General features: G+C 41.9%; 2 protein-coding genes across 2 annotated transcripts in view; both read left to right on the forward strand.

The window, feature by feature from the left end:
- The window catches only part of LOC135199493 (uncharacterized), a 649473-nt gene that overhangs the window by 368798 nt on the left and 256890 nt on the right, over window positions 1-23785 (forward strand). The gene's annotated exons all lie outside the window — the stretch shown is intronic.
- Window positions 834-16962, forward strand: LOC135199492 (interferon regulatory factor 2-binding protein 1-like). Its single transcript, XM_064227582.1, is given in 5 exon segments — window positions 834-1943; window positions 1945-2408; window positions 10080-10379; window positions 10642-10895; window positions 11384-16962. Coding segments are annotated over 5 exon segments (1629 nt in total). The 5' UTR covers window positions 834-1488; the 3' UTR covers window positions 11540-16962.

A 23785-nucleotide genomic window follows, 5' to 3' on the forward strand; every position in this document is an offset into this window, starting at 1 on the left:
TATCTTTGGGAAAACGACGCCAAAACTTCAGCGTCAACCGTTGGGATTCCGTTAATTTTTAGACCGACCTTTCGGGGCGAAGCAACTCCTAGAGACCTAGACCTATGTCTGTTTTATTTATATATTATCATCATTATTTTGATTATTATTTTGATGAATTATTACAATTATGTTATCCCTTAGCCCAAGATGCCTTCACACTCTCCCATCCCATCCCCCCCCCCATCCCGCAGAGGATAATGATTGTGCTACATAACCCCTTCCGATATATATACTACATCGTCTCACTGCATCTCCGAGCGGTGACTTTAATATAAAGGAATGAGAATGTGTTCCGCGAATATAAATAGATACGACGACGAGTGTGTGTGTGTGTGTGTGTGTGTGTCCGTGTCTATGTGTATGTGTTCGTGCGTGCGCGCGCGTGTGTGTGAGTGTATGTGTGTGTGTGTGTGTGCGGGTGTACGTATGTTCATGTGTCTGCGTGGAGTATAGGTTGGAGGAGCCGGGTGAGCTGTGGCTGAGTCGGGATATTGGGGAGTTTTGGGGGGATAGGTAGGGCTTGGGTAGGGGGTTGGAGGTTTTAGGGGACGGAGGTGGGGGGAGGCTGTGTTTGGGGGTTAAATGTTCGAAGGTTGTTGTGGGACGTGTCGTCTCTCTCTCTCTCTCTCTCTCTCTCTCTCTCTCTGGATGGCTGGCTGCGTTGGCTGGCTGGCTGGCCCGCCCTTCCATCTCTCTCTCTCTCTCTCTCTCTCTCTCTCTCTCTCTCTCTCTACCCTGTCCGGAGTCTGCGTACTGACGACGTCACCGATACGTCACCGTTTAGATGCGTGCGTGTGTACGTTGGTGCGAAAGTTTGCGAGACGCGGCGCGCTCTCTCTCTCTCTCTCTCCTCAGCACAGCAGCAGTCTGAGACAACCTGCCGGTCCGATAGCAACGTAGCGATGATGACGCCTTACTAAACCGTTTTTACCTAATCCTCCCCCCCCATAACCCCGTCAACGATCCAATCCCCCTTCGGAATTCTTCTTGTCCTTCTTCAGCGTCCCGTCGGATCGGGAAATGATTTGCTCAAGGAGTTTGGTCGCCAGTGATCTGCCGTTCCGAGTGTTAGAAGAAGAACAACCTACCCCCCCGAAGTGATCTCCAGAGAGAGAGAGAGAGGAACCTCGCCTGCAGTCGTCACCGACTGCGACTGGATTGTAGTTGTGCCGTAGTATCTGGTGTCGTGTATACAAAGGCGCATCGTTATCATCATCGCCGACTATACATAATTAATACTCGTATATTATGAGACCAGTGGTTTGATAAAGCCTCTCGTAAGGGAGTTTGTGAGAAAGGAAACAAGAAGGTGGTGTTGTTTGTTTGTGTTTTTGTGGTGGCGTAAGGGCGGCCTCTTCCTTGTGTTTGGATAGAAAGGAAGGAAGGAAGGAAATAAGGTGTGAGCGAAGGAATAACTTAAATCTCCAGCAGTGCTTTCTTTCGTGGATGTTGTCAGAGAGCCCTCGGAGAGTAACATCAGCTGTGCGGTCACCTACGTCGTCTTCTTCGTCTCCTCCTTCGGCCACTACAGCAGCAGCAGCAGCTGGAGTAGCGACAGCAACAGCAACAGCAGCAGTAGCAGCAGCGATCATGTCGTCGTACCGTGGACAGCGCCAGCACTGCTACTTGTGCGACCTGCCGCGGACGCCCTGGGCCATGCTGCACGATTTTTCGGAGCCCGTCTGCAGGGGCTGTGTCAACTACGAGGGCGCCGACAGGATCGACTTGGTCATCGAGACCGCCCGCCAGATGAAGCGCGCCCACGGCATCAACGAGAACAGGCAGGGCCCGGCCAAGTCCCACCCGAGGGTGCCCATGGAGGCGCAGAACGGCGCCCACCACGGGCCCATTAAAATCGAGGCGGGCATCAAGATGGAGCCAGGGTCGCACTCGCACTCCCACCCACCCACCGCCGCCCCCGCACTCGGCCGCCCTTCCTCCTCCGGGCGGCCCCGGAGTCGCCTTCGTCCCCGGGGACGTCCGCCAGAGGGGCCCCCACATGCTGGCCTTCCCGACGGGCCTGCCCCATCGGGAGGATCCACACGCCCCTGCCCTTGTCAGGCCGCCCACACATCTGACCGCCCATCCGCCCCTGCCTCCGCCGCACTCCCGACCTCCGGGCGCCCCGGGTTCCTCCTCGGGACCCGTGCCGCAGAAGAGATCGTTCGAGAGGGACGATGCCCAGAGCCCCACCGAAGGTGGAGGGCAGGCGCCCAAACGGCAGCTCCTGGAGGAGAGCCACAGGCCGCCCCTCACCCGGGGGGAGTCCCTCCCCGCCGCCCCCGTAGGGCCCAACTTCAAAGACGCCGCCAAGCATCATCCCGTCCGAGTCTGGTCCTTCGACGGGTCGTCGAAACCTCCCTCAGGTGAGCAACAACGAGGATTAACGAAAAAAAATATTCAGTGGTGGGCTTGACTGCATATTGGGCTCTTACCATTCCTATCCCGCCCTCAAACCTCAGCTTTATATAAGGTAGGATATCGTATCCTATCTTTAGCGTCCTTAGCTAGTGTCCTTAAGCCCTCAGTGCAGTCATCCTGCAAATAGGCCTAAAAGTGTTGTTCTGTATAGGCTGCTAGATATTACGGTGGTCTCCATTGGTGTAGTTCGTTAGAGTTACGGAATTCTTTTGTAAAACTTAACGGATACGAAAATGAACATTTTATTTCATATGTAATTTATTAGTTTCCATTTCAATAAAAAAAAGTCAGTGGCTTTTTTTGGACGGGTGAACCTCATTCCATCTCTTTTGACATTTATTTGTAATGTATTATTCATTATTATTTTTGGTATTAGGGTTCAGTCTACAACTATTCATGTTAATTTTAATATATCAGTTCAGTCTTCAGCTATTTATATTATTTTTAATATATCTTTTTATATGTTGGTCCAGTCAGCAGCTATTAGTTTAATTTCAGTACCTATATTAGTATATGATTTCAGTCAAATTCAAAACTCGAGGAAATTGACATTTATAGGTAACAAAAAAGCATCGTTTGTAAAACTGAAATGCGAAAGCGAATTAAAATAAAGAAAAGGGGAAACACAAAGCGAGAAATACAATGAGAGTAGTAATACATTGTGCCTGTGTATTTGTTTGTTTGTGTCAGACAGGGCGACTATGACTGTATTGAAACAGTCGTGGCTCTCTCTCTCTCTCTCTCTCTCTCTCTCTCTCTCTCTCTCTCTCTCTCTCTCTCTCTCTCTCTCCACGGAGTTCAAGGCCTGGCTTTGTTAGGCTTCCTTCCTCGTTTGTCAAACATTTTTATATTAACTTGAGTCGACAAAGCAATTAATATAGATATATATATATATATATATATATATATAAGATACTTAGATATGTGCATGTATCCCTCTCTCTCTCTCTCTCTCTCTCTCTCTCTCTCTCTCTCTCTCTCTGACGAATAGTAAACGCTTAAAAAAAATGTGCTAGATATTTATTAGTTATCAAGGGCAAGGCTAAATTTACTTCCGACCTGTCTAACCGAAGCTATGTATTTCGATTACGAAATATATATATATATTACGGATAGATAATTTTAGACTGAATAAATTCCCAATTTGTTTAAAAAAGTCTAGACAGTATTTCGAAATCAATTGACAGCGTTTATAATTGCCGATACTCTCCAGAGCTCTCGTTCACATATGCGAGTAGCGTAATGGCTGGCAGCTGTGAATCGTGGGCTATATTTGGAAATTCGTCTTTGTTGTTCATTACGTGGCGTACTGTCGTCATCGGGCTCGTAGGCAGTGAGGATATGCTTTAGAAAGTTCGTAGGAACAGGGGAAAACTCGAGCGAGTGGGGAATACCGAAGCTTTGGCGGTATGGTCTTAAATTAGCGGTATAATTAGAGATCTGTTAGACGGAAATAGTAAATATTTAACATGTTCTTTAATTTAGCGGTATATTTAGAGATCTGTTAGACAGCACTAGTAAATATTTAGCATGTTCTTAAATTAGCAGTATATTTAGAGATCTATTAGACTAAAATAGTAAATATTTAGTATGTTCTTAAATTAACGATATACATAGAGATCTGTTAGACGGAAACAGTAAATATATTTAGTCCGTTCTTTAAGTTGGCGGCATATTTAGAGATCCGTTAGACGGCGACAGTAAATATTTAATACTGATTATATTCTTTAATTTATTCTTGAGTGAATAGCGCTTGAAACTCAATTAAAAAATATTTATTGATATATTCTGCTATTTGAAAGTTCAGAAATTAATTTTTGCAATTTGCTAAAAATAATTTTCTGAAATTCCATCAGGTGAAATCTTACATAAGCTCATTATTATTTTTTCCAATCCGGACTGTTTGCTCTTAGTATTATTTATATATAGGTAGTAATACTATAAGCCGATTAAAAAGGTGTTTATTTAATAACAGTGAATACTTTATTGTATAGAAGACTTCGGTTTAGTATGGTCCATCGTGCCAAATCCCTTTCAAGGTTACTCTTACAAATGAGTTCACGAGGTCGGAAAATTCAAATTTATTCACAGAGATACATTGCGTGTATCATTCGTGCATGCATGTATGTCATACGCGTATGCATGCCCTGTTCTAATATAGTTTTGTGCATCGCGCGTACGAGGGAACTAGTCTCATAAATTTTCTTATTTCAAATTTATATTCTGTACTTTTATCCAGTTCTCATTTGTTGTCACACGATAGATTTGGAATAGGCCAAATTATTATTGTTTTGTTTATGCATTAACTGTAGTTATTTTTATTTTTTTGCGTAGTTCTTCGAGTGCGTAGGTAATGGTGTATTTTGTGAGCGCATACGCAAAGTTGAAAATGCGTATATTTTGTGGTGAAGGGATTTTTTAATGTTAAACAGCGTTGATTAGTTGCATAGCCTAATTAATTGCAGTTGTAAATATCCGCGGGAAAATAAAACATATTGAAAATGGACGAACTTATACTGAAAATAACCTAAGTAAATATTTTGTAAATTGATAATATTTTTAGATCGAAATTTGTAATTTCAATTTAAAAATATTTTTTCCGTAACAAATTTGTAATTTTCATATTGTCTGCTAAGCAGAATAACTTTTTTCGTAGCTCTCTCTCTCTCTCTCTCTCTCTCTCTCTCTCTCTCTCTCGTCATACTCTGACTCATTACTTAATCTCGGCTGATTGGAACCAATTGACGTTCCATGGTCCTTATGAATCGCTCGTATTAGGTGGGTTTGGCTTCGCTTTTTGTATTGTTTGTGATCTCGTTTTGGATGTCTTGCCTTCGTGGGAACACAGAAGAATCTTTGATTTGGTTTGAATTCACTGGTTTGGTGTAGGCCTTTATATATACACTTAGGCATAGTTTTGAATCTGTTACTTGCAGTACGGCTAAGTTTTGAATTCATAGACACTAAAGTTTATAGTCTCTCTCTCTCTCTCTCTCTCTCTCTCTCTTAAAGGCCTGTTTGTCTCGCATACTAGTATATGGTTACGTCGGTCCATTTACAAATTAACGGAATATATACAATAATGATAATAACTGTCATTCTTTCAGCTCAAGGACATATACGAATTCAAAATACAAAAGCTCTGTACAGAATCCCGTAATATTGATTTGTAATTATAATTATTATTATTCCCATACCCCGTTGCCAGTTATGATATTAATTATAATTATTTACATTTATATTTTGTGGGTGGACAGGTAGTAGTGACCGTTTCCAGAAAGTAGGCTTGTGTTTCAATCCGCTAGAATAGATATGCATTTTCTACACGTAGGCCGATGGAGTTGGCAACTCCTAGTAGTCCTATTTATCCCAGGCCTAACCTTTAAAAGTAAAAAAGGAAAATAAACAAGAATTATATAAAAGAAAAAAAAAAGGAAAAAGGACGCGTCGACATCGGGAGAGAATACTGAAATTTTTGCTGTGTGTAAACTCGTCTTCAATCTTGGTTGGTTGCGAGGAAAATATTTCCAGTGGCGCATTGTGTCATGGGGAGAGAGAGAGAGAAACGGCCGTATTTTCCGCTTCCGAAGCTACATGGCCCCTCGCTAGATTCGCATGACTAGACTTATAAAATGTGTCTATCTCTTGTTGCTTGGTTCCCGCCCTGTTTCCCCTCCCATCGGCCTCCTATTATGGGAAGTTTTAAGTGTTAATCCACTAGCGTATGACCAGAGAAGCAGGATAATCTCAGCGGGAAACACGGGGGAACGCAGAGAGAGGGAGAGAGAGAGAGAATTACGAATTAAGCAACTCTAGAAGTGAGTTGTGTAAAAAGGTTGATCATCAATGAATACATGAGATGACAGGCCACCCACTATACACGAGAGAGAGAGAGAGAGAGAGAGAGAGACCCCGGATGTTATCTGTTCCTCAACATTGAGGCCGTTAAAAGTCAAGTTCACTTTTGAAGTAAGAGGCGCAGTCAGACAGACGGTTTGGGCGGTGTTGTGTTACAAGGTCCTTTTTGTGATGGGGCGGGCGGTCAGCCGAACTTTCATGTTTATACACACACACACACATACCTCTCCGGGTTTGGCCCCTCATAAGAGAGAGAGTGAGTGTGTATTTCTCGTGTATATTTCAAAAGCTATGCCTAGGCTTCGACCTCAAGAATCACGAATTTACGTACTTGGTTACACCCGACTGGAAAGTGTATCAGGATATGACGTATTGAAGTGGTTATAATTTATAGTGTCGAAATACCCTGAGAGAGAGAGAGAGAGAGATCCTTATACCCCAGTCTTCTCCGGGCACGTATACCAGCTCAGGTTTTATTTAAGGGTCTTAGTAAGTGTGAGAAACGACTATTTTAGTACGTAGCATGTGTAAGAAGAGAGAGAGAGAGAGTGAGAGAGATATTGCACAATTTAATCCTTATGGGGGGCGGGGTGGTGTGGGGGCGATCGCTGCCTTGGTTAAGGGCAAATCAGCATAGATATCTCGAACAGAAGGGATGTTTGTGAAGGTCAATTCTTTTTTCTTTTTCTTTTTCTTCTTTGTTCAGCCTCTGTTGCGGGAAGGGGGGTTGGTGTGGGGTGGGGGCATAGGAGGAGGATAGAAGAAGGAATTCACTTCTGCTGTTGTTATTATTTTGTTTTCCTTCCTTCGATTCTATATCAGGCGACATTTTGAACTGTCAAGACTCGGTAGCGGTCAAGTTCACGGAGAGAGAGAGAGAGAGAGAGAGAGAGAGAGAGAGAGAGAGAGAGAGATGACAAGTGAAGGAGATAAATACAATGGCGTTGTGTGTGTGTGTATGGATTTCCCACCACCCGACATGAGTCTATGTATGTGGGTTGAGGGCGCTAGGAGCTTCCCTGGTAAGTGGCGAAGAGAGAGAGAGGCTCTTATGCGTTCGCAAGTGTGTTTCTCACTCTCTCTCTCTCTCTATCCCCTCCCCTCGGTGTGTGTGTGTGTGTTCGTGTGTGCGTTTGTATGTGTATTGGCGGGCGTGAGTGGTGGTGTTGGTTGCGCTGGCCGAATGCCAAGGTGACGTCACGTTGACGTGGCTCACCGACCAATGAGGGAGGGACGGAGAGAGAGAGAGAGAGAGAGAGGGTGGTGGATGAGGATGATGGAGGGAAGGGGGAGGAGGGTTGAGGGAGGAAACACACTCACACTCACACACACACGCACCAACACCACGGCCTTGAGCCAAACCACCCAGCAGCAGCAGTAGCTTACAGCACCAACATCACCATCATACTTATATACGTACGCACTCGATCGCTCGCGCACACACGTACACTTTATTACACGCACGTACTTACACAACACACACGCACGAACACATTCAAAGCCCTCCCAGCCTAAAGGCACGTACGCACATACACACACACACACATACTCATATTCAAGTTCCCATCTCACTCACTCTATTCGCCTGACGTGCACATAGGTCTAAGATGGCGGCGGTGGCTGCTTGATTTCCGAGAAATAGTTTCGGTTTTTTTCTTCTTCTTCGTCATGACAGATTAGATAGAAGTGGGACTTGTCAGCATTGGAAGGGTCGTCAGGATGACGTTGTGGGGGATTTCAGAGTCGTGAGAGAGAGAGAGAGAGAAGAGTGTGTGTGTGTGTGTGTAGCTACGTGCGTTTTTGGGTATTTCTTTCTCGGTAACTCTCAATCACTTTTTATGAGGAAGGTAGCCAGTATTACAAACAACAGCTGCTGGTCTCGTCGTAGCAGCCACATGATTCCTTCTCTCTCTCTCTCTCTCTCTCTCTCTCTCTCTCTCTCCTCGAAGCTCAGTAAGTTTAATGCCGAGTCACATCGCGTAGATATTTATATAAGGACCTTGTCTCACATTAAACGATTTTATTTCCATAAACATTCGCGTCGCTTTCAACTTAATTGTGGATCGGGTAAAGATCGAATGATCTTGCCATCGAGAGAGAGAGAGAGAGAGAAAGTTACAAGGATTAGGATGCCTCAAAGACTTGTTAGTCCATGAGAGAGAGAGTGAGGGGATTCAACACTCATGTCTGCCCTTTGTGTATTTGTTCAGGAAGAACGGTGCGTGCGTCCGTAAGGGTGTGACACTGGCTGGAGAGGGGGGGGGGGGGGGGGGGCGGAACCAGTCATGCCCTACCTGAAGTCACGAAATTTGGAGAGGGAGGGGAGCCTTCAGATGACGACACGCATGCACGAAATATCTCCCCCCACCCTGCCAACGAATCTGCCATCTGCCAACTCATGATTACAAAATGCAGTATTAACTGCTACATTCGTAATTCCGATTCAGAGACTGAACTATTGTCTAAGACTTCAACGACGTATGTCCCTTTATTTATTATTTATTTAATTTGTTTATTTTTATTTGATAAAGTTAAAATTACCCTCCCTAAGGCACTAACTACGAGATGGGAGGGGATAATGGGATGAAATCTACGGGACTTTCACATACCTTTACGATCGCGTGAGTCCAGATTCGATAAAAGTGGATTCCATTGACAGAATTTTGACGTTAGCGATGACTATCAAATGTATTTCCTTAAAACACTGCCATTCATTGCGATGCACAGACAACTATTTAAACTTGTACTTGATAAACTTAAAGTTGATGTTGAGATGATCTAAAAAGAGTTGCATAGCAGTGTCGTTAAGTATGCAGTTTGTATTATTACGAAGCCAGCAATGGCGAATACTGCCTTCGCATATCTTTGATTAGAATGATTTGCGACCTAGAATAAACGTGTATCGTGACGCTATTGTCACGTGATTCGAACGACAGGTGTTTAAATGAAAGTGTTGTTCTTAAACCAATATCGTGCTTAACTCCGGTGCGTGTCTTATTTATTTTATAAAATATAAAGAGAGAACGGGAACTATGTCATGATTATGATTTGAAAAACTCGACTTGCAATATGTAATTGGTTTTGCTGTTAAGAAGGGGGCTTATTCTGTTTACATTTCACTCAGATTTACCTTTCATTCAGGAATACAAAACGTAGCTATTCCAGACTTTGAATCGTCAGTCAGCCATCTGAGGAAAAGATTGATAAATCGTTGTTCTTCTACCCAAAGTCTTATTGGCACTTGTCAGGTAATTGGGGTATGTCTCAGCTCAATGATGATGTACAATAAACTTTTATATTTCTGTTATTTTCAGTTGTCCATTTGTATTTGATGGGTGAATAGGGTAATTTGAGCTCCAAGAGAGATGGAAATCCTTTTTTTATTTGATGGGTGAATAGGGTAATTTGAGCTCCAAGAGAGATGGAAAACCTTTTTTTATTTGATGGGTGAATAGGGTAATTTGAGCTCCAAGAGAGATGGAAATCCTTTTTTTATTTGATGGGTGAATAGGGTAATTTGAGCTCCAAGAGAGATGGAAATCCTTTTTTTATTTGATGGGTGAAAAGGCTCATTTTTAAGTCCTAGAGAGATGGAATGAGGTGGTCCACTCCCACTCTCAAAGCCCAGCCAAGCCCTGCCATGATGAAGGAAGAGACTTTAGAAAGAAGGAAAAAAAAACTGAGATGAAGTTTAGATTTGGGGGGAAAAATCATTAGTGTTAACTAGACTTTCTTTTGTCTTTGCCCCGTCGGTCTAGGTTACCCTGGGTTACCGGTGAGCGCGGCCGCTGTAGTAGCCGCTGCAGCAGCCCAGGCCCAAGCTGCCACAAGCCAGCAGCAACAGCAGCAGAGCAGTGGGTCGTCACAGGGCCCCAGTGGCACTCGGACCAACACCCCAGAGGGTGGCTCTAACAATTCGTCCACCAACGGGCCATCCCCCATGGCTGCCCTTCAGAGCGTGACCGACAACCTGCCCCCGGGGTCGCCCCGAAGTCACGCCTCGGCCTCTCCGCAGCAGCGTTCGGCCTCGCGCAATTCACAGCTCTCACCCACCTCAGGTAACTAACCAACCCTGCTCCTGATACCACCTCTGCAACACCACTACTACTGCTACAACCAGTGGAGACCAACTTGTTCCTTTTTGCCTGAATGATGATGATGATGATGATGATTACAATAAGATGTCCATTTATTAGAGTTAGCGGCAAGCTGTGCGTCAGATCCACTTTGCGATTGGTACCGATTGTCCTGTGTGCTGTAGATTGCAAGATGTCCCGTTCGAAGCGGATTAACTCACATGTGTCGTTTCCTCTTTCGTAGGCGAGCCCCGGAGGAGATCCTCAGGAGGCGGAGGAGGAAGGCATGGCGACTCCAGCGGGGACAGCAGCCCTGGGGCACAGGGTAGTGCAGCTGCAGTGAGCGATGCCCCTCAGCCCAGCAGCAACCTCAAGTGTACTATATGCACTGAACGGCTGGAGGACACGCATTTCGTACAGTGCCCTTCCGTCCTGCACCACAAGTTCTGCTTCCCTTGCTCGAGAGAGTCCATCAAGAGGCAGGGAGCTGGTACTGAGGTAAGGAGAACAGTTTGGTTTGGGATGGGGCCGCTACTCTAAAATCCATACTTGGGGAGTTTATATTATTCATAATGTTTTTGCTCAGAGTATATTCAATAACTTTTGGATTCTGCTTTCTGTCAGCAGGTTAATGTGAAGCAAATTTTTCATCCAAGTTCTTTCAAGTTGTTTGACAAATTACCTCGGTTATCGTCAGAGGTTTTTTAGAATACCTGTCTTAAAAAAGTGTAGATTAAGTAGCCTTACTTTTAGTAAAAGTAAAAATTCAGTGCATGCAGTGAACCTTCAGAGATTTTTACAGGCTGTAATGTGCAAAACAATCTCTCTCGATATGCTTATCTTTTTGGTTCAGGTTTAGATAAGACTTTAATGGATGTCAGTGAGCAGACACAATTTAGATAAAGGCTAAGTTATTCATGAAACTAGTGTTAAACTTTTCTATAATGGACAAACTTACTGAATATTGTATTACTTTGTGTTTCCAGGTTTATTGCCCAAGTGGCGAGAGATGTCCCTTGGCCGGCTCTACCGTGCCGTGGGCCTTCATGCAGGGAGAGATCGCAACCATTTTGGGCACGGCCAACATGTTGCCCCAACACTCACAGGATGAAGCCAAAACCAAGAAGGAGAGAGACACATAGAGGGCCTCCTTGGAAGTCCATTGGTTTTAGTTGAAAGGTCACCAGTGATGGTGTACTGGTATTGACCACAAACCATTTTCAGCGGCAACTTCTACCGCAAAGTACCCCGTGGAGGGTACGTGGTAACGCTGCGATTGCGTGTCCAAATGGTGCTGGATTCGGTCCTTGGCTACGGACTCTGCCTAGTAGTGGTGATGGTGTTGGTGGTGGGCACGAAGAAGGGGTGGTCTCTCTCTCTCTTTCTCTTGTTGTTAGAAGTAGCCCCATAGCCACACTGCCCACAGATAGATGTGTTGGGTGGGTGGGTATTGCCACTTGACAAGGCAGCCCTGATCTTTGGGGCAGAGTCAGCTAGTGCAGGGAGTCTTACATTAGTGTGACTGTTAGCCAATTGTGCGGACATAAATACAGTGTGTCAGTGAAGTGGCCCTCTTTGGACGGCCACACTTTCTGCCTTTCAGAAGAAGTGATTTACTGCCGAAACGATGATTACTGCATTAATAATAATACTACTACTGAGATGATGAATGCTGCTGCTGCTGCTGCTGCTATTACTGCTGCTGCAACACTGGGACAACAACACTGCTTATCCCCAGCCTCTCTCTCTCTCTCTCTCTCTCTCTCTCTCTCACTCTCTTCTCTCTCTTTCGCTCTCTCTCGACCTACGTGTTTCCTTCACCGAAACCGACAGAGACCGTGGATTTTACGGGGAACATTTGTTGATTTCCTCTTTTGTTCGTCAGAGAATGACTTGTTTTAGGGTGACTTGGATAAAAACCTTGATTTTGCTGATTTAGGACAGTGGCATGCCACCCAGCCAGCCAGCCAGTTAGTTTTGGGGGTTAGGGGGCCTCTTGTAGAGAAGATAGAGTTCTGGAAAGAGCCCCCTTCCCTGTGTACGTCCTGATTCTTTCTTCTGCTGCTGCTGGTACTACTCTACAGCTGCAGTAGCAGCAGCAATTGTTGTTGTTGTTGGAGCTATTTTGATTAGCTTAGTGCTGGCAGTTTTCTTTATTTTGACCTGTCGTCAACCAGTGTCTGCTACAGGTGTTGCCAGCTGCAATGTCTCAGTTATTTTTTTTTTTTTGATCACAAGCAAACGACTGTCGACTCGGACCTGTCGTCTTGGTGGTTTTTTGAGTCCAGTTTACCCCCTCGGAGTTCAGCTGAATTGTTATTGTAATCTCTTAGGCTGTACATAAGTGTACACTCAACACACTGTACTTTTCACACTGCTGCAAAATATAAAAAAAAAGTAAAATAAAATAAACTGTGTGATGTTCGCGATGACCAAAGGCTTATTACTATTATCTTGTATATTGATATGAATATAATAATATTGTAGTAACGTGATAACACACTTAGCCAGCTAGTCATTTACGATACTGGGTCAGTATCTCAATTTGGAACTCCGTACTCGCTTTTGTAGATTTATAAATGTTCCAAATAATTCTCTTATTTCTCCCTCTCACTCTCTCTCACTCTAAGTCTCTCTCTCTTTCTGCCTCGCTCTGTCTGTCTGTCTGTCTGTAGTCTTTCTTAGCCTTTTCTCTGCCATGCTAACACCAGCATTCGAAAGGTGAACAAAATCCACTTCCTTTCCCATTAGGCCGGTTTGGTTTTCTTCGTGTCTGCGACAATCTGAGAGAACAACAGCACATACTATTGTATTGTCAAGGTTTCTGTTTTTTATTTCCATCAGAATTTTAGAAGTTAGTGGTTACAAGTGTGTCCTCGTATTCATTACTATTACTACTAATAATAATGATGATATTTAGTAACTATATGATAATTCCTTGCGCTGGACGTGAGCTCAAAAAAAAACAAAAAAAAAGAAGGGAAATTTTTTTTTAAAAAGGGGCCTGAGTCAGTTTTGTTTTCCAATATTTTTTTTTTCTTTTTAGCAATTACACTGGGCATATTCGTGTCAGCCAAGTACAGTATATGAGTCACCTACACACAAAACAAACACACACGCACACACACACAACCTCTTTCACTGGTAAAGACTATTTATGTGTAGTTCTGTCCGTTTAATTTTTGAACCAGGGTGCGTTTGTTTTTTGGGCATTGCAAAGATTAGCCACGATTGGGTGTCCAGTACAGTGGTTCAGCTAAACCTACCTCTTTGTCTGGGAAGTCGAGGAGAGGAACAGATGAATTGGTTTCGTCTTTTGGAGAAAAGAGTTTTTCGTTGAGTGGGTCAGGTGGAGGAGGCATTCATTCATCGTCTGTTCTGTGTCATGAGCTGTGCCACAGTCCGACCTGTATTTTTTGACATTAGCTCTGGTTTTTTGACGTTAGCTCTGGTCATTTGGTGAGATTTTCTGGTTCTCTTTTCACACTCGTGTTTGTATAATTGGTCACTTTGGAAACTGGCTCTTTTCTGTTGAGTCACAGCAAGCTGTTCTGCTGCTGCTGCTGTCAGTGTCTCTGTAATTCTGAGCTTGAAGTCAGAAGCCACTCTTGGTGGCTCTTGGTTCCAGATTATCTTACGATAAGAAAGTTCTGCTTGCCCCTGGAAAGACATTTGTGCTGTCATCCACATGACTGAACTCCAGGAAAATCCAGGAAACGAACTAAACATCCTACCAGGTCCTATATATGGTCAGCCACAGACCCCTTGTCTGTCCACTGGCCGTGAACGCTAGAAGCCACAAAGGAACATCTTCTGAAGTGTGTGTGTGTGTGTGGGTTCGTGAATATGTGTGTGTGTGTGTGTATGTGTACATGAGGCTCTCTCTTCCCTTATATAACATTTCCTGCAGGACATAGTTTTTTTTTTTTTTTTTTTTTTTTTTTTTTTTTGCAGGTGGTCATTTCTGGAAGAAATTTGGTTTGGGGTACTTCGTCTCGTCAAATTTGGACCAGTTTTTGGAATCGGCCCCTTTTCGACATTCACGAAAGATGTTGGATACTTTTTTTTTTTTTTTTTAAATCTTTGTAAATCCAGCATCTCTATAGGCTGTTTACGCCCCAATAGCGTCCATATACTCTTCTGTCGGCCATATTCCCAGTACATACTTGTACAGAATAGTTATATGTATATATATCGAGTGCGCATGCGTGTATGTATATACATATATATATATATATAATATATACATGAATGTGTACGCTTTTGTATATATGCACACTCACTTTATTCTTGCGTGCACGCAAGTACGTTAGCACCTCCACGCCATATTTTGCCAAACACTGCTGGCTCGGTGTGCTTCAGCTACTGACATCAGTCAAGCCAGTTTACAAATTCTCTCTCTCTCTCTCTCTCTCTCTCTCTCTCTCTCTCTCTCTCTCTCTCTCTCTCTCTCTCGTTATTTGGCTCATGCATTGTGTCCCAACTCTTAACTCACCCTTTTTTGAGTTTATGTGACATTCTTTGATCATTTTGGCTCGTGCAGTCTTTGCCTTTTTGTCTGTCTGTGTCAGTTGACGCAGGTAATAAATCTGGAATATGTTCATTTCGCAGATTCGTTTTTTTTTATTTAGTGAAGTTAATTGCTGGTGTCCTGTCTTCACTTTGTCCTTGTTGAAGAAGATTGGAAATTTTCCTGTTTTTGTATTTTGTGTACACTTTCTGAGTACCTCTCAACTTTCCCTTTCATTTGTGTGGTTTGGTCTCTCTCTCTCTCTCTCCTCTCTCTCTCTCTCTCTCTCTCTCTCTCTCTCTGTGCCCCGCCAAAAATAAGGGCATTAATTAGATGCATTAATCCACTTGGTGTTCCTGTCCTGAGCCACACACACACATCCTCAAGGTACAAATGAAATGAAATATTACCCCTTCGGTGTATTTTATCTGTAGCCAGATCTGGTGGTCGAAGAAGACTTTGGATTCCATTTTCTCGCATTCGGATATTAATGCAGCAACGTTTTCGTGTCCGTGACGCGTTGGAAGGCTATGGCGTGACATAGCTCGTATGCGTTTATAAGTTGGCGTCCAGTGAGATACTCTAGGCGATTCCCTTTCCCCTCTCGTGTTTGTTTACCTCGGGAAATGTTCCATCGTGGAAAGTAACGTCGTCCACTTCTCTACTTCTCTTTCGTTTTTTCCGGGACTTGGTTCATTGTTTTGGACTTTGGGAAGTGTCCAGGACTTGGTTCATTGTTTTGGACTTAGAGAAGTGTCCAGGACTTGGTTCATCATTGTTTGTTCCAACGTTTTGAATTCTGCATAGACGCGGAGGAGGGATGGTTTGGCACCAATATATTCGTCATTTTGGCGTTTTTTGGGTTTTTTTTCCTGGGAGGTTTTAGTGGCTCTTGAGGGTTCTTGAGAACTGTCAATGGCTCCTTTTTGAGTACAGTTTTTTTCCGGTGGGTAGATCAGAGGAACCGGTTTGATGGACTACCGTTGACAGGACCTTGTTGAGAAGGACCTCTGAAGGGACTTGTTAAGGACATTTTTTTCGATGTTTTGAAAGAGGATGTTGGTATGTACCAGCTGTGATCGTTTTCGACCACGGGTTTTGGATTTGTATAGACCCACGGCAATTGTCAGCGATGCGCGAAGAAAGTCGAAAGGGAAAGTTCAAGAAGATGAAAGTCTTCGAATGGACAGAAGCCTAGCTGTTTTTTAACTTTCGATTTTTGTGGGAATTGTCAGGGAAAGTGGCCAGTCTTGTAGGAGACAGACTTGACGGAAGAAACAGGACAGAAGTGGATTGAGGAGGAAGAAGAAAATTAATAAAGGCTTCTGACTCTCAGCTTAGAGAGAGACCAAACACATATCTAAACACCTCCCTTATATATATATATACAATATATATATATATATATGTATACTTCTACTACACACCTGACTTACTTACTTACTACTAAACATCGACAACTTTGTACAGTACACACTTATTTTAAATAGACTGCCGGTGAAATTGTGGCATCATGCATAATGATTTATGTATGATTTCGATGTACCTGCTTTTCAAGATAAATATATGAATATAACTATATAAATATATAAATAAATAAATATATATATATACAAATGGTTCATGTGGATGTTATTGGTCATTATTATTATTGTAAAGATTGTACAGTGAAAGTGACACAAGCATAGTCTAATTATATAATAAAAAAAAAAGATAATGAATGAAAAATTATACTATTACCTGCCGCAATTATCATTACAATTATCATAATTATATCACCTGCCGTTCTGATCAGTGTTCATACCCCCTCTTTGTAATTAAAACGGGAAAAAAAATTAATATCAAGTTTGACACGCCAAACATTTTAAGAATAATAATGAGGAAAGGTGATGAGAAAAGTGGAGTGTATGTATGTGTGTGTGCGTGTGCGTACGTTTGTGTGTGTGTGTGTGCCATAATCCTGGTGCAAAAATATGATTAATAATAAAAAAAAACAAGTTACGGTTACAGCAACACAATAAATATGGATAATAAAAAATTTATTGCCAACCACAATATTTGTGTTTCATTGAGTTCGTCCCCTGTGTATGTGTATTGAAGTTTTATCTGCTCTCTCTCTCTCTCTCTCTCTCTCTCTCTCTCTCTCTCTCTCTCTCTCTCTCTCTCTCTCTCTCTCTCTCTCTCCTGTGACTTACCACCGGATTTTTATTTATTGTTTCGTTGGTACAAATGATTATTTGTAGCTGTCGAATGTTAAAAAAAAAAATTCTTATTGAAATAATCTCTTATTAAAGGCCTATAGAAATTATTCCATATATATATCTATATATATATATATTATATTATATATATAATTGTATTATATATCAAAGGGATGAATTTGTGACCAATAGATATGAAATCAAAGAGAGTTGAATATATATAAGATAAAAAAAAAATACAGAATTAATGAAGGCCTGTGGCCAAGGAAAGATACAGTAAGTGGCGCCAACGGTTCGCCGTCAAAAGCCTACTGTAGGAGATCCCCTCGGAACAGCCACTGCAAAGAATATATTTTTACATTGAGCAGAGGCGTGGTTTATTGAAATATATAACCTTACCAAAGGATGGTTTATCAGAATGGTACCAGTCCAAGACGTGGTTTATGGAAATTCAATCTTATTAAGGCTTTATTTAAAGACCACCCCACTATGGAGGTTTATTGAAAGACCACTCTACTAAGACTTGGTTTATTGAAATGCAACCTTATTAAGACATGGTTTACTGAAAGACCTCTCTACTAAGACGTTTATTGAATATCCAGATCACCATGACCTGGTTTATCGAAATTCAACCCTATTAAGCCGTGGTTTATTGAAAGACTACCCTACTAAGACTTGGTTTATTAAAAGTCTACTTTACCATGATATGGTTTATCGAAATTCAACCCTATTAAGACATGGTTTATTGAAAGACTACCCTACTAAGACGTTTTATACAAAGTCCACGTAGCCATAACGTGGTTTATTGAAATCTCAACCTTACTATAAGACGTGGTTTATCGAAATTGCAGTACCAAGGCTTGGTTTATTGAAATTTTGAATAACTGTGTCATGGTTTAGGAAGATTACAGCCTGTCGTGACGTGGTTTATTGAGAGCCCACCTTATAAAGAAATGGTTAATGAACATTTGAACATCACCAAGAGAATAGATAAAAGAAATGGCAGACAAATTGCCCCTTAAAAGAAGGAAGGTTATAAGTATAATAAAGAAAAACGTCCAGTAGGAGATTTCCAAAGCAAGGAATTATAGAAGGAAGTAAGATCGGTGAACGTTGCTATATGAAGACAATTCTAATTACCTGAAGGTAGATATGAGAGAAGTTGTCCCGTAGGGTATTACGTAGCCTGAGATGAGGAGGAGAACTTCTTCCCCTTTGAGCTCGATGGAACAGTGACTGAAATAGTACCGGTAGAGAAGATGCTGGTTATTGCAGGTCATTTACCAACGTCAGTGTCCAAAGAATAAGTTTTGCACTCTGCTTCTAAACATGGGAAGTTTTTTTTATTTTTTTTTTTAATCTGGAGAAACTACCAATTGGTCTCCAGTGTTTCAAAATACCCTTCCCTTTTGTCAGAGCAAGTAGGGATTAAGGATTCCATGGAGTCTTTTAGACTAAAATTCTCAGAACCAAGTAAACCTCGAGAACATCGGCTACTTAGTTATCTCAGATTGTTTCATATATATATATATATATATATATATATATATATATTATATATATATATATATATATATATATATATATCAAAAGAGTTTTAGGTGATTTAGACAAAGGTCTTAAGTGTTGTCCAGGTAACTCACAGCTCGGTGGTTCGAATCCCCAAGTCAGAAAGTATGTCTTACTGTATATTTCTTGCGATTGAAGTCATTCTCACCACTAGAGTCCCATCTGGGAGGCATCCAGTGTGACTCCCTTGTGATCTCGCCTCTCGGAGAATCTCCTCGGCATTTGGGCAGATCAATTTCAAGGGCTCGCGACCGCAGGAAATCAGGTATTCGCTAAAGGAGACGTGATGATGTGAAATTGAAGAAAGTCCTGGGAGAAACTGAGAGCCAAGATTCGTAAGATTAGGGAATTCAAGGTCACGCCAGTCGCCCTCTGCAACTTCGAAGGGACTTGTGCATCCACGCAACAGTGGAACCACAAGTCCACGCTACAGTGGAACAGCGCCTCAGCGGTGTGGTTGGTTATGGTATTAACGTTCCACCTCGGTGGTCACAGGTTCGATTCTCGGCCATTCCATTGAGGAGTGAGAGATGTGTTTTTCTGGTGATAGAAGTTCACTCTCGACGTGGTTCGGAAGTCACGTATAAAGCCGTTGGTCCCGTTGCTGAATAACCACTGGTTCCATGCAACGTAAAAGCACCATACAAACAAACAAGCAACAGTTGAACATGTCGACAATTTATTGACTATATATCACAGACATGTTGGAAACAAGTCTTGTCAGAGTTCCTTAGGAAATTGAAGGTCAGTCAGGGCTATTTCGAAGGGGCTTCTTCTTCGTGTGGATCCTTCCCACATTAGAACATTATCATAGACACATGTCGACAACTTATTGGAAACAAGTCAGGTGCGATCATGACATTTTTCTTCAACTGAACAGAAATACAGAAAGATAGATTAAATGTAAATTTAATGTAATTAATATAAATATTTTAAAAATCTTTATTTTTTTACAGAAAAATTTAAAAATAAGCGAACTAAAATATAATAAATCTTGATTTTTTTTTCCCCATTTGACGGAACCCCCCCCCCCAAAAAAAAAAAAAAAAAATAAAAAAAATTATATTTTTTTATGGTAAAAACATGCATCAAATAAAATAGATCCTGACAATGTTATTCCTCGACTGAACAAAAAATGAATAAATAAATAAAGATTACAATAAAACAAATCTTGATTTATTTACCCAACGCAAAATAAAAAGAGCAAAAAAATGAAACATCTTGATTTATTTACCCGACGTAAAAAAAAAAGAAAGGAAAATAAAAAGTTAAAAGAAATAAAGGAAATATTGATTCATTTTTCCGGCGTAGCAGAAACAAAGAAAGAAAAAAGAGTAAAAAGTAAAACCATTTTGATTTATTTTCCTGACGAAAAAAAAAAAAAAAAAAACAAGTGACCAGGCGACGACGAACCACAAATTACGTGACGGCATTCTTGCCATGCCTCCCCCTCCCCTCCGCCGCCCGAATCGCATCATCCTTTTGTTACGCCTCACGCCCACGTACATACGTGATGAATTGTCTCTCACGTGTATACGTGACTGGCGGTCGCATCGGAGGTATCACGCAGATAGAGAGAAAGAGAGAGGGATCATTAAAACATGTTCGTAAACACAAGACGAATCGAAATGCGAAGAGAACGTTATTAAAAATACTACTTTGAGAGAGAGAGATTGAAGGAGAGAGAGAGATGCAGGGAGAGAGAGAGAAAGATGCAGGGAGAGAGAGAGAGAGAGAGAAAGATTCAGGGGGGGAGAGAGAGAGAGACAGATTCAGTGAGACAGGGAGAGAGAGAGAAAGATTCAGGCAGAGAGAGAAAGATTCAGGGAAAGAGAGAGATGCAGGGAGAGAGAAAGACTCAAGGAGGAGAGAGAGAGAGAGAGAGAGTTACAAGGATTAGGATGTCTCAAAGACTTGTTAGTCCATCCGAGGAGACATCGTGTGGTCACTTGAGAGAGAAAGATTCAGAGAGAGAGAGACCATTAAAACATGTTCGTAAACACAAGACGAGACGGATATTAAGAATATTATTTTTCGTCATTATAGGAATATGAGATTTAGGTCAATGGTCAACGAGCGCTGGGACCTATGGAGGTCGTTCGGCGCTGAAAAGGAAATTGAGAGCGAGGGGCATGGAATGTGTAATAGGAGGGGAGAGAATATGAACGGAGGGACAGTCAAAGGAATGAATGGGGACGTAGCAAAGAACTTTATGAAATAATAATGCCTATGGTGCGCAGCGTGAGGTGTACTGTCAGCACTTATTAACGTCAATTTTTTTTTTTTTTGTATGACCAATCACAAAAACAGGATTAGATAAAGTGTGTATTTCTAATGATAGAAGTTCACTCTCGACGTGGTACGGAAGTCACGTAAAGCCGTTGGTCCCGTTGCTGAAAAACCACTGGTTCCGTGCGATGTAAAAGCAACATACAAACAAACAAACAGACAAAAATGGATAAAGTCTCCATTGATCGTGCACCAACATTAAAGCTATAATAATAGCGATGTCCTAACATCTAAAAAAAAAAAAAAATGCGCCGAATGTGCACCAATAAAGAGACAAAAAACAAACACCAACAATTTTCCTCACACTAAAAAAAAAAAAAAAAATGCACAAAGTGTACCAACGCAAAGCTTTAAAAACAAAAACCGAATATTTCCTCGTGTTCCGTTAACCTGTAATTGCGCAAGAAGATTCTCTCTCTCTCTCTCTCTCTCTCTCTCTCTCTCTCTCTCTCTCTCTCTCTCTCTCCTTCATACGAGCAAACATTAAGTGACCGAATTCATCAGCGCCAAACAGCTGACTCAATACCTTTTCCACACCTGGTGGCTGCGCCTCACCTGACGAATTTACTCCCACAGTTTAGAGCCATGAAACTTTTTTTTTTTTTGCAGGTGTTTGGACCTGAAATAAATCGTTCGTCCAGGTCGAGGTGAGAGGGCTCGGGAAACTGTGAGGATTTCACTCTTTTTAAAAGTCTGGTGTATAACAGATGATTGCTGCTGGTCTGATGTTAGAAGGATATCACGGTCATTTTATTTTATTATTATTATTATTTTTTTTTTTGGTTAATCCTTTGTGGAGTTGTTTTTCTTTGTATGTATATATATGTGTGTATATATATAGATATCGGTGTGTATTTGTGTATTTATGTAGGCATGTATGTGTGTATGTGTGCTAGGAAGTCTGTGGATTTTCAGGATAACACTTCCTGCAATCACACATTCGATGGCAAAATGTTTTCAAAATCTTTCTGATCAAATTTTTGTCCAAGCGCCCCAGTGGCGTGATCAGTACCGTCTTGACCTGCCACCTCGGTGGCCGCGAGTTCGATTCTCGGGCATTCCATTGAGGTGATAGACGTGTATTTCTGGTGATAGAAGTTCACTCTCGACGTGGTTCGGAAGTCACGTAAAGCTGTTGGTCCCGTTGCTGAATAACCACTGGTGCCATGCAACGTAAAAACACCATACGAACTAATTTATTTGTCCTACCATGCATTGTGTCCAATACAAACATAGCTCTTACTAAACCAATATACATCAATTCTCGCAAAACAATATCTGTCCATAGGACATCCAATACTTATTCAGCCATCCTATATTATGTGGTTTGCCTTTCGTCAGTCTTTCACTAAATCCCTGCTCAAAGAGAACGAATTTTGGGTTTCATTGTTCCTAAGAACGCTAATTCAGCTTAATGTCATTTCATATTTCGTCCTTTTGTGCGTTTCTGTATCATTACATCGGTTAATGTTATGTTTATTTTCAGTCCCCTCTCTTGATATATGATGTATTCGGTTAAAAAAAGCTCTGCAAGTCTTCTGTTTTGCTGATCGAAATACTATCATTACTACAAAGTAAACCTTCTCTTCCATATTCAATCCACTTTTCCCATCAGATCAATGAGAAGTGAAACGCAAACAGCAAGGGTCACATGACAGCCCCTGGAGCACGCCGCTGTTTATTACAACTCCGCTTGACGAGACTACGCCAACACTGACCACGCCTCTACCTAGTCCTGGGATAATTTCAGTGAGCTCTTCGTATTTAATGGAAATACCATGATGACGCAATACCTATGTGGACGTCAATGTTCGTGTTTGAGAGTGCGTGGTAAACTAGAAGCTTGTTTATCATGCACTAGTTTATTACTTACTAGCACCAAGGCCAATGTTAAAACAGTTTTGCACGCGTGCAGAGATTGTCGCGCTGACAAATTCGTACAGATGTCGAATTTCTGGTAGCTCTTACTTATTATTATTATTATTATTATTATTATTATTATTATTATTATTATTATTCAGAAGACGATCCCTATTCGTATAGAATAAGCCCACCAAAGGGGCCACTGACTTGAAATTCAAGCTCCCAAAGAATTTGGCGTTCATTTTAAACAACTTACAGAAGCTAAAAGAAAATGACAGAAAGAAGAGATCGGTTATTAGAAAAGGTAAAAAAAAAAAAAAAATCATCCTTTCCAACGCACGCCAAAAACCAATCAATAAATATGTTAAACCGTTTGTTTATCCACTCCATTCATCCATCAGCCGAGGTCACGTGACATATCGGCTCCGTCTCCTTCCGCGTGTGTGGGTTCATGCATTCGAGTTACGGGTGTCTCCTGAGGTTTTTATATTTTTTTAGAGCTGGGGTGCTTTGGGGAGGGGGAGGGGGAGGGGGAGGGAAGGGGGGGTTTTGTGTGGGGAAAGTACCTCTGTGCCTTTGGCATGCAAGGTTCTCGTCGTTGTCATCGGATGAAAGGGAACGTCTGGTCATGACTGGAACTTTCGTTTTGAATGCTTGGTGCCGGACGTTTGGTCAGGCATTGATTTACTTGTCTGTGTGAATACCTGTATTTACACACACACACATACACAATGTATATATGTGTATATATCAAGCCATCTAAATCTTGCACACACACAGATCTCAAAGAGCTGATGTAAATATCATCCCAGATACCTCGACGCCAAAGTATGATAAACATTAGTATAAACATTACACTTCTAAATACAGCCGTAATTCTCATTATCCTTCGAAGCAGCTGCACAATATTGATTTCCATCTTAAGTCAGTGTTCATCTGGGGATTACTGTTGTTGC

Source organism: Macrobrachium nipponense, chromosome 25 (genome assembly GCF_015104395.2).
Source record: "Macrobrachium nipponense isolate FS-2020 chromosome 25, ASM1510439v2, whole genome shotgun sequence".
NCBI lineage: Eukaryota > Metazoa > Arthropoda > Malacostraca > Decapoda > Palaemonidae > Macrobrachium > Macrobrachium nipponense.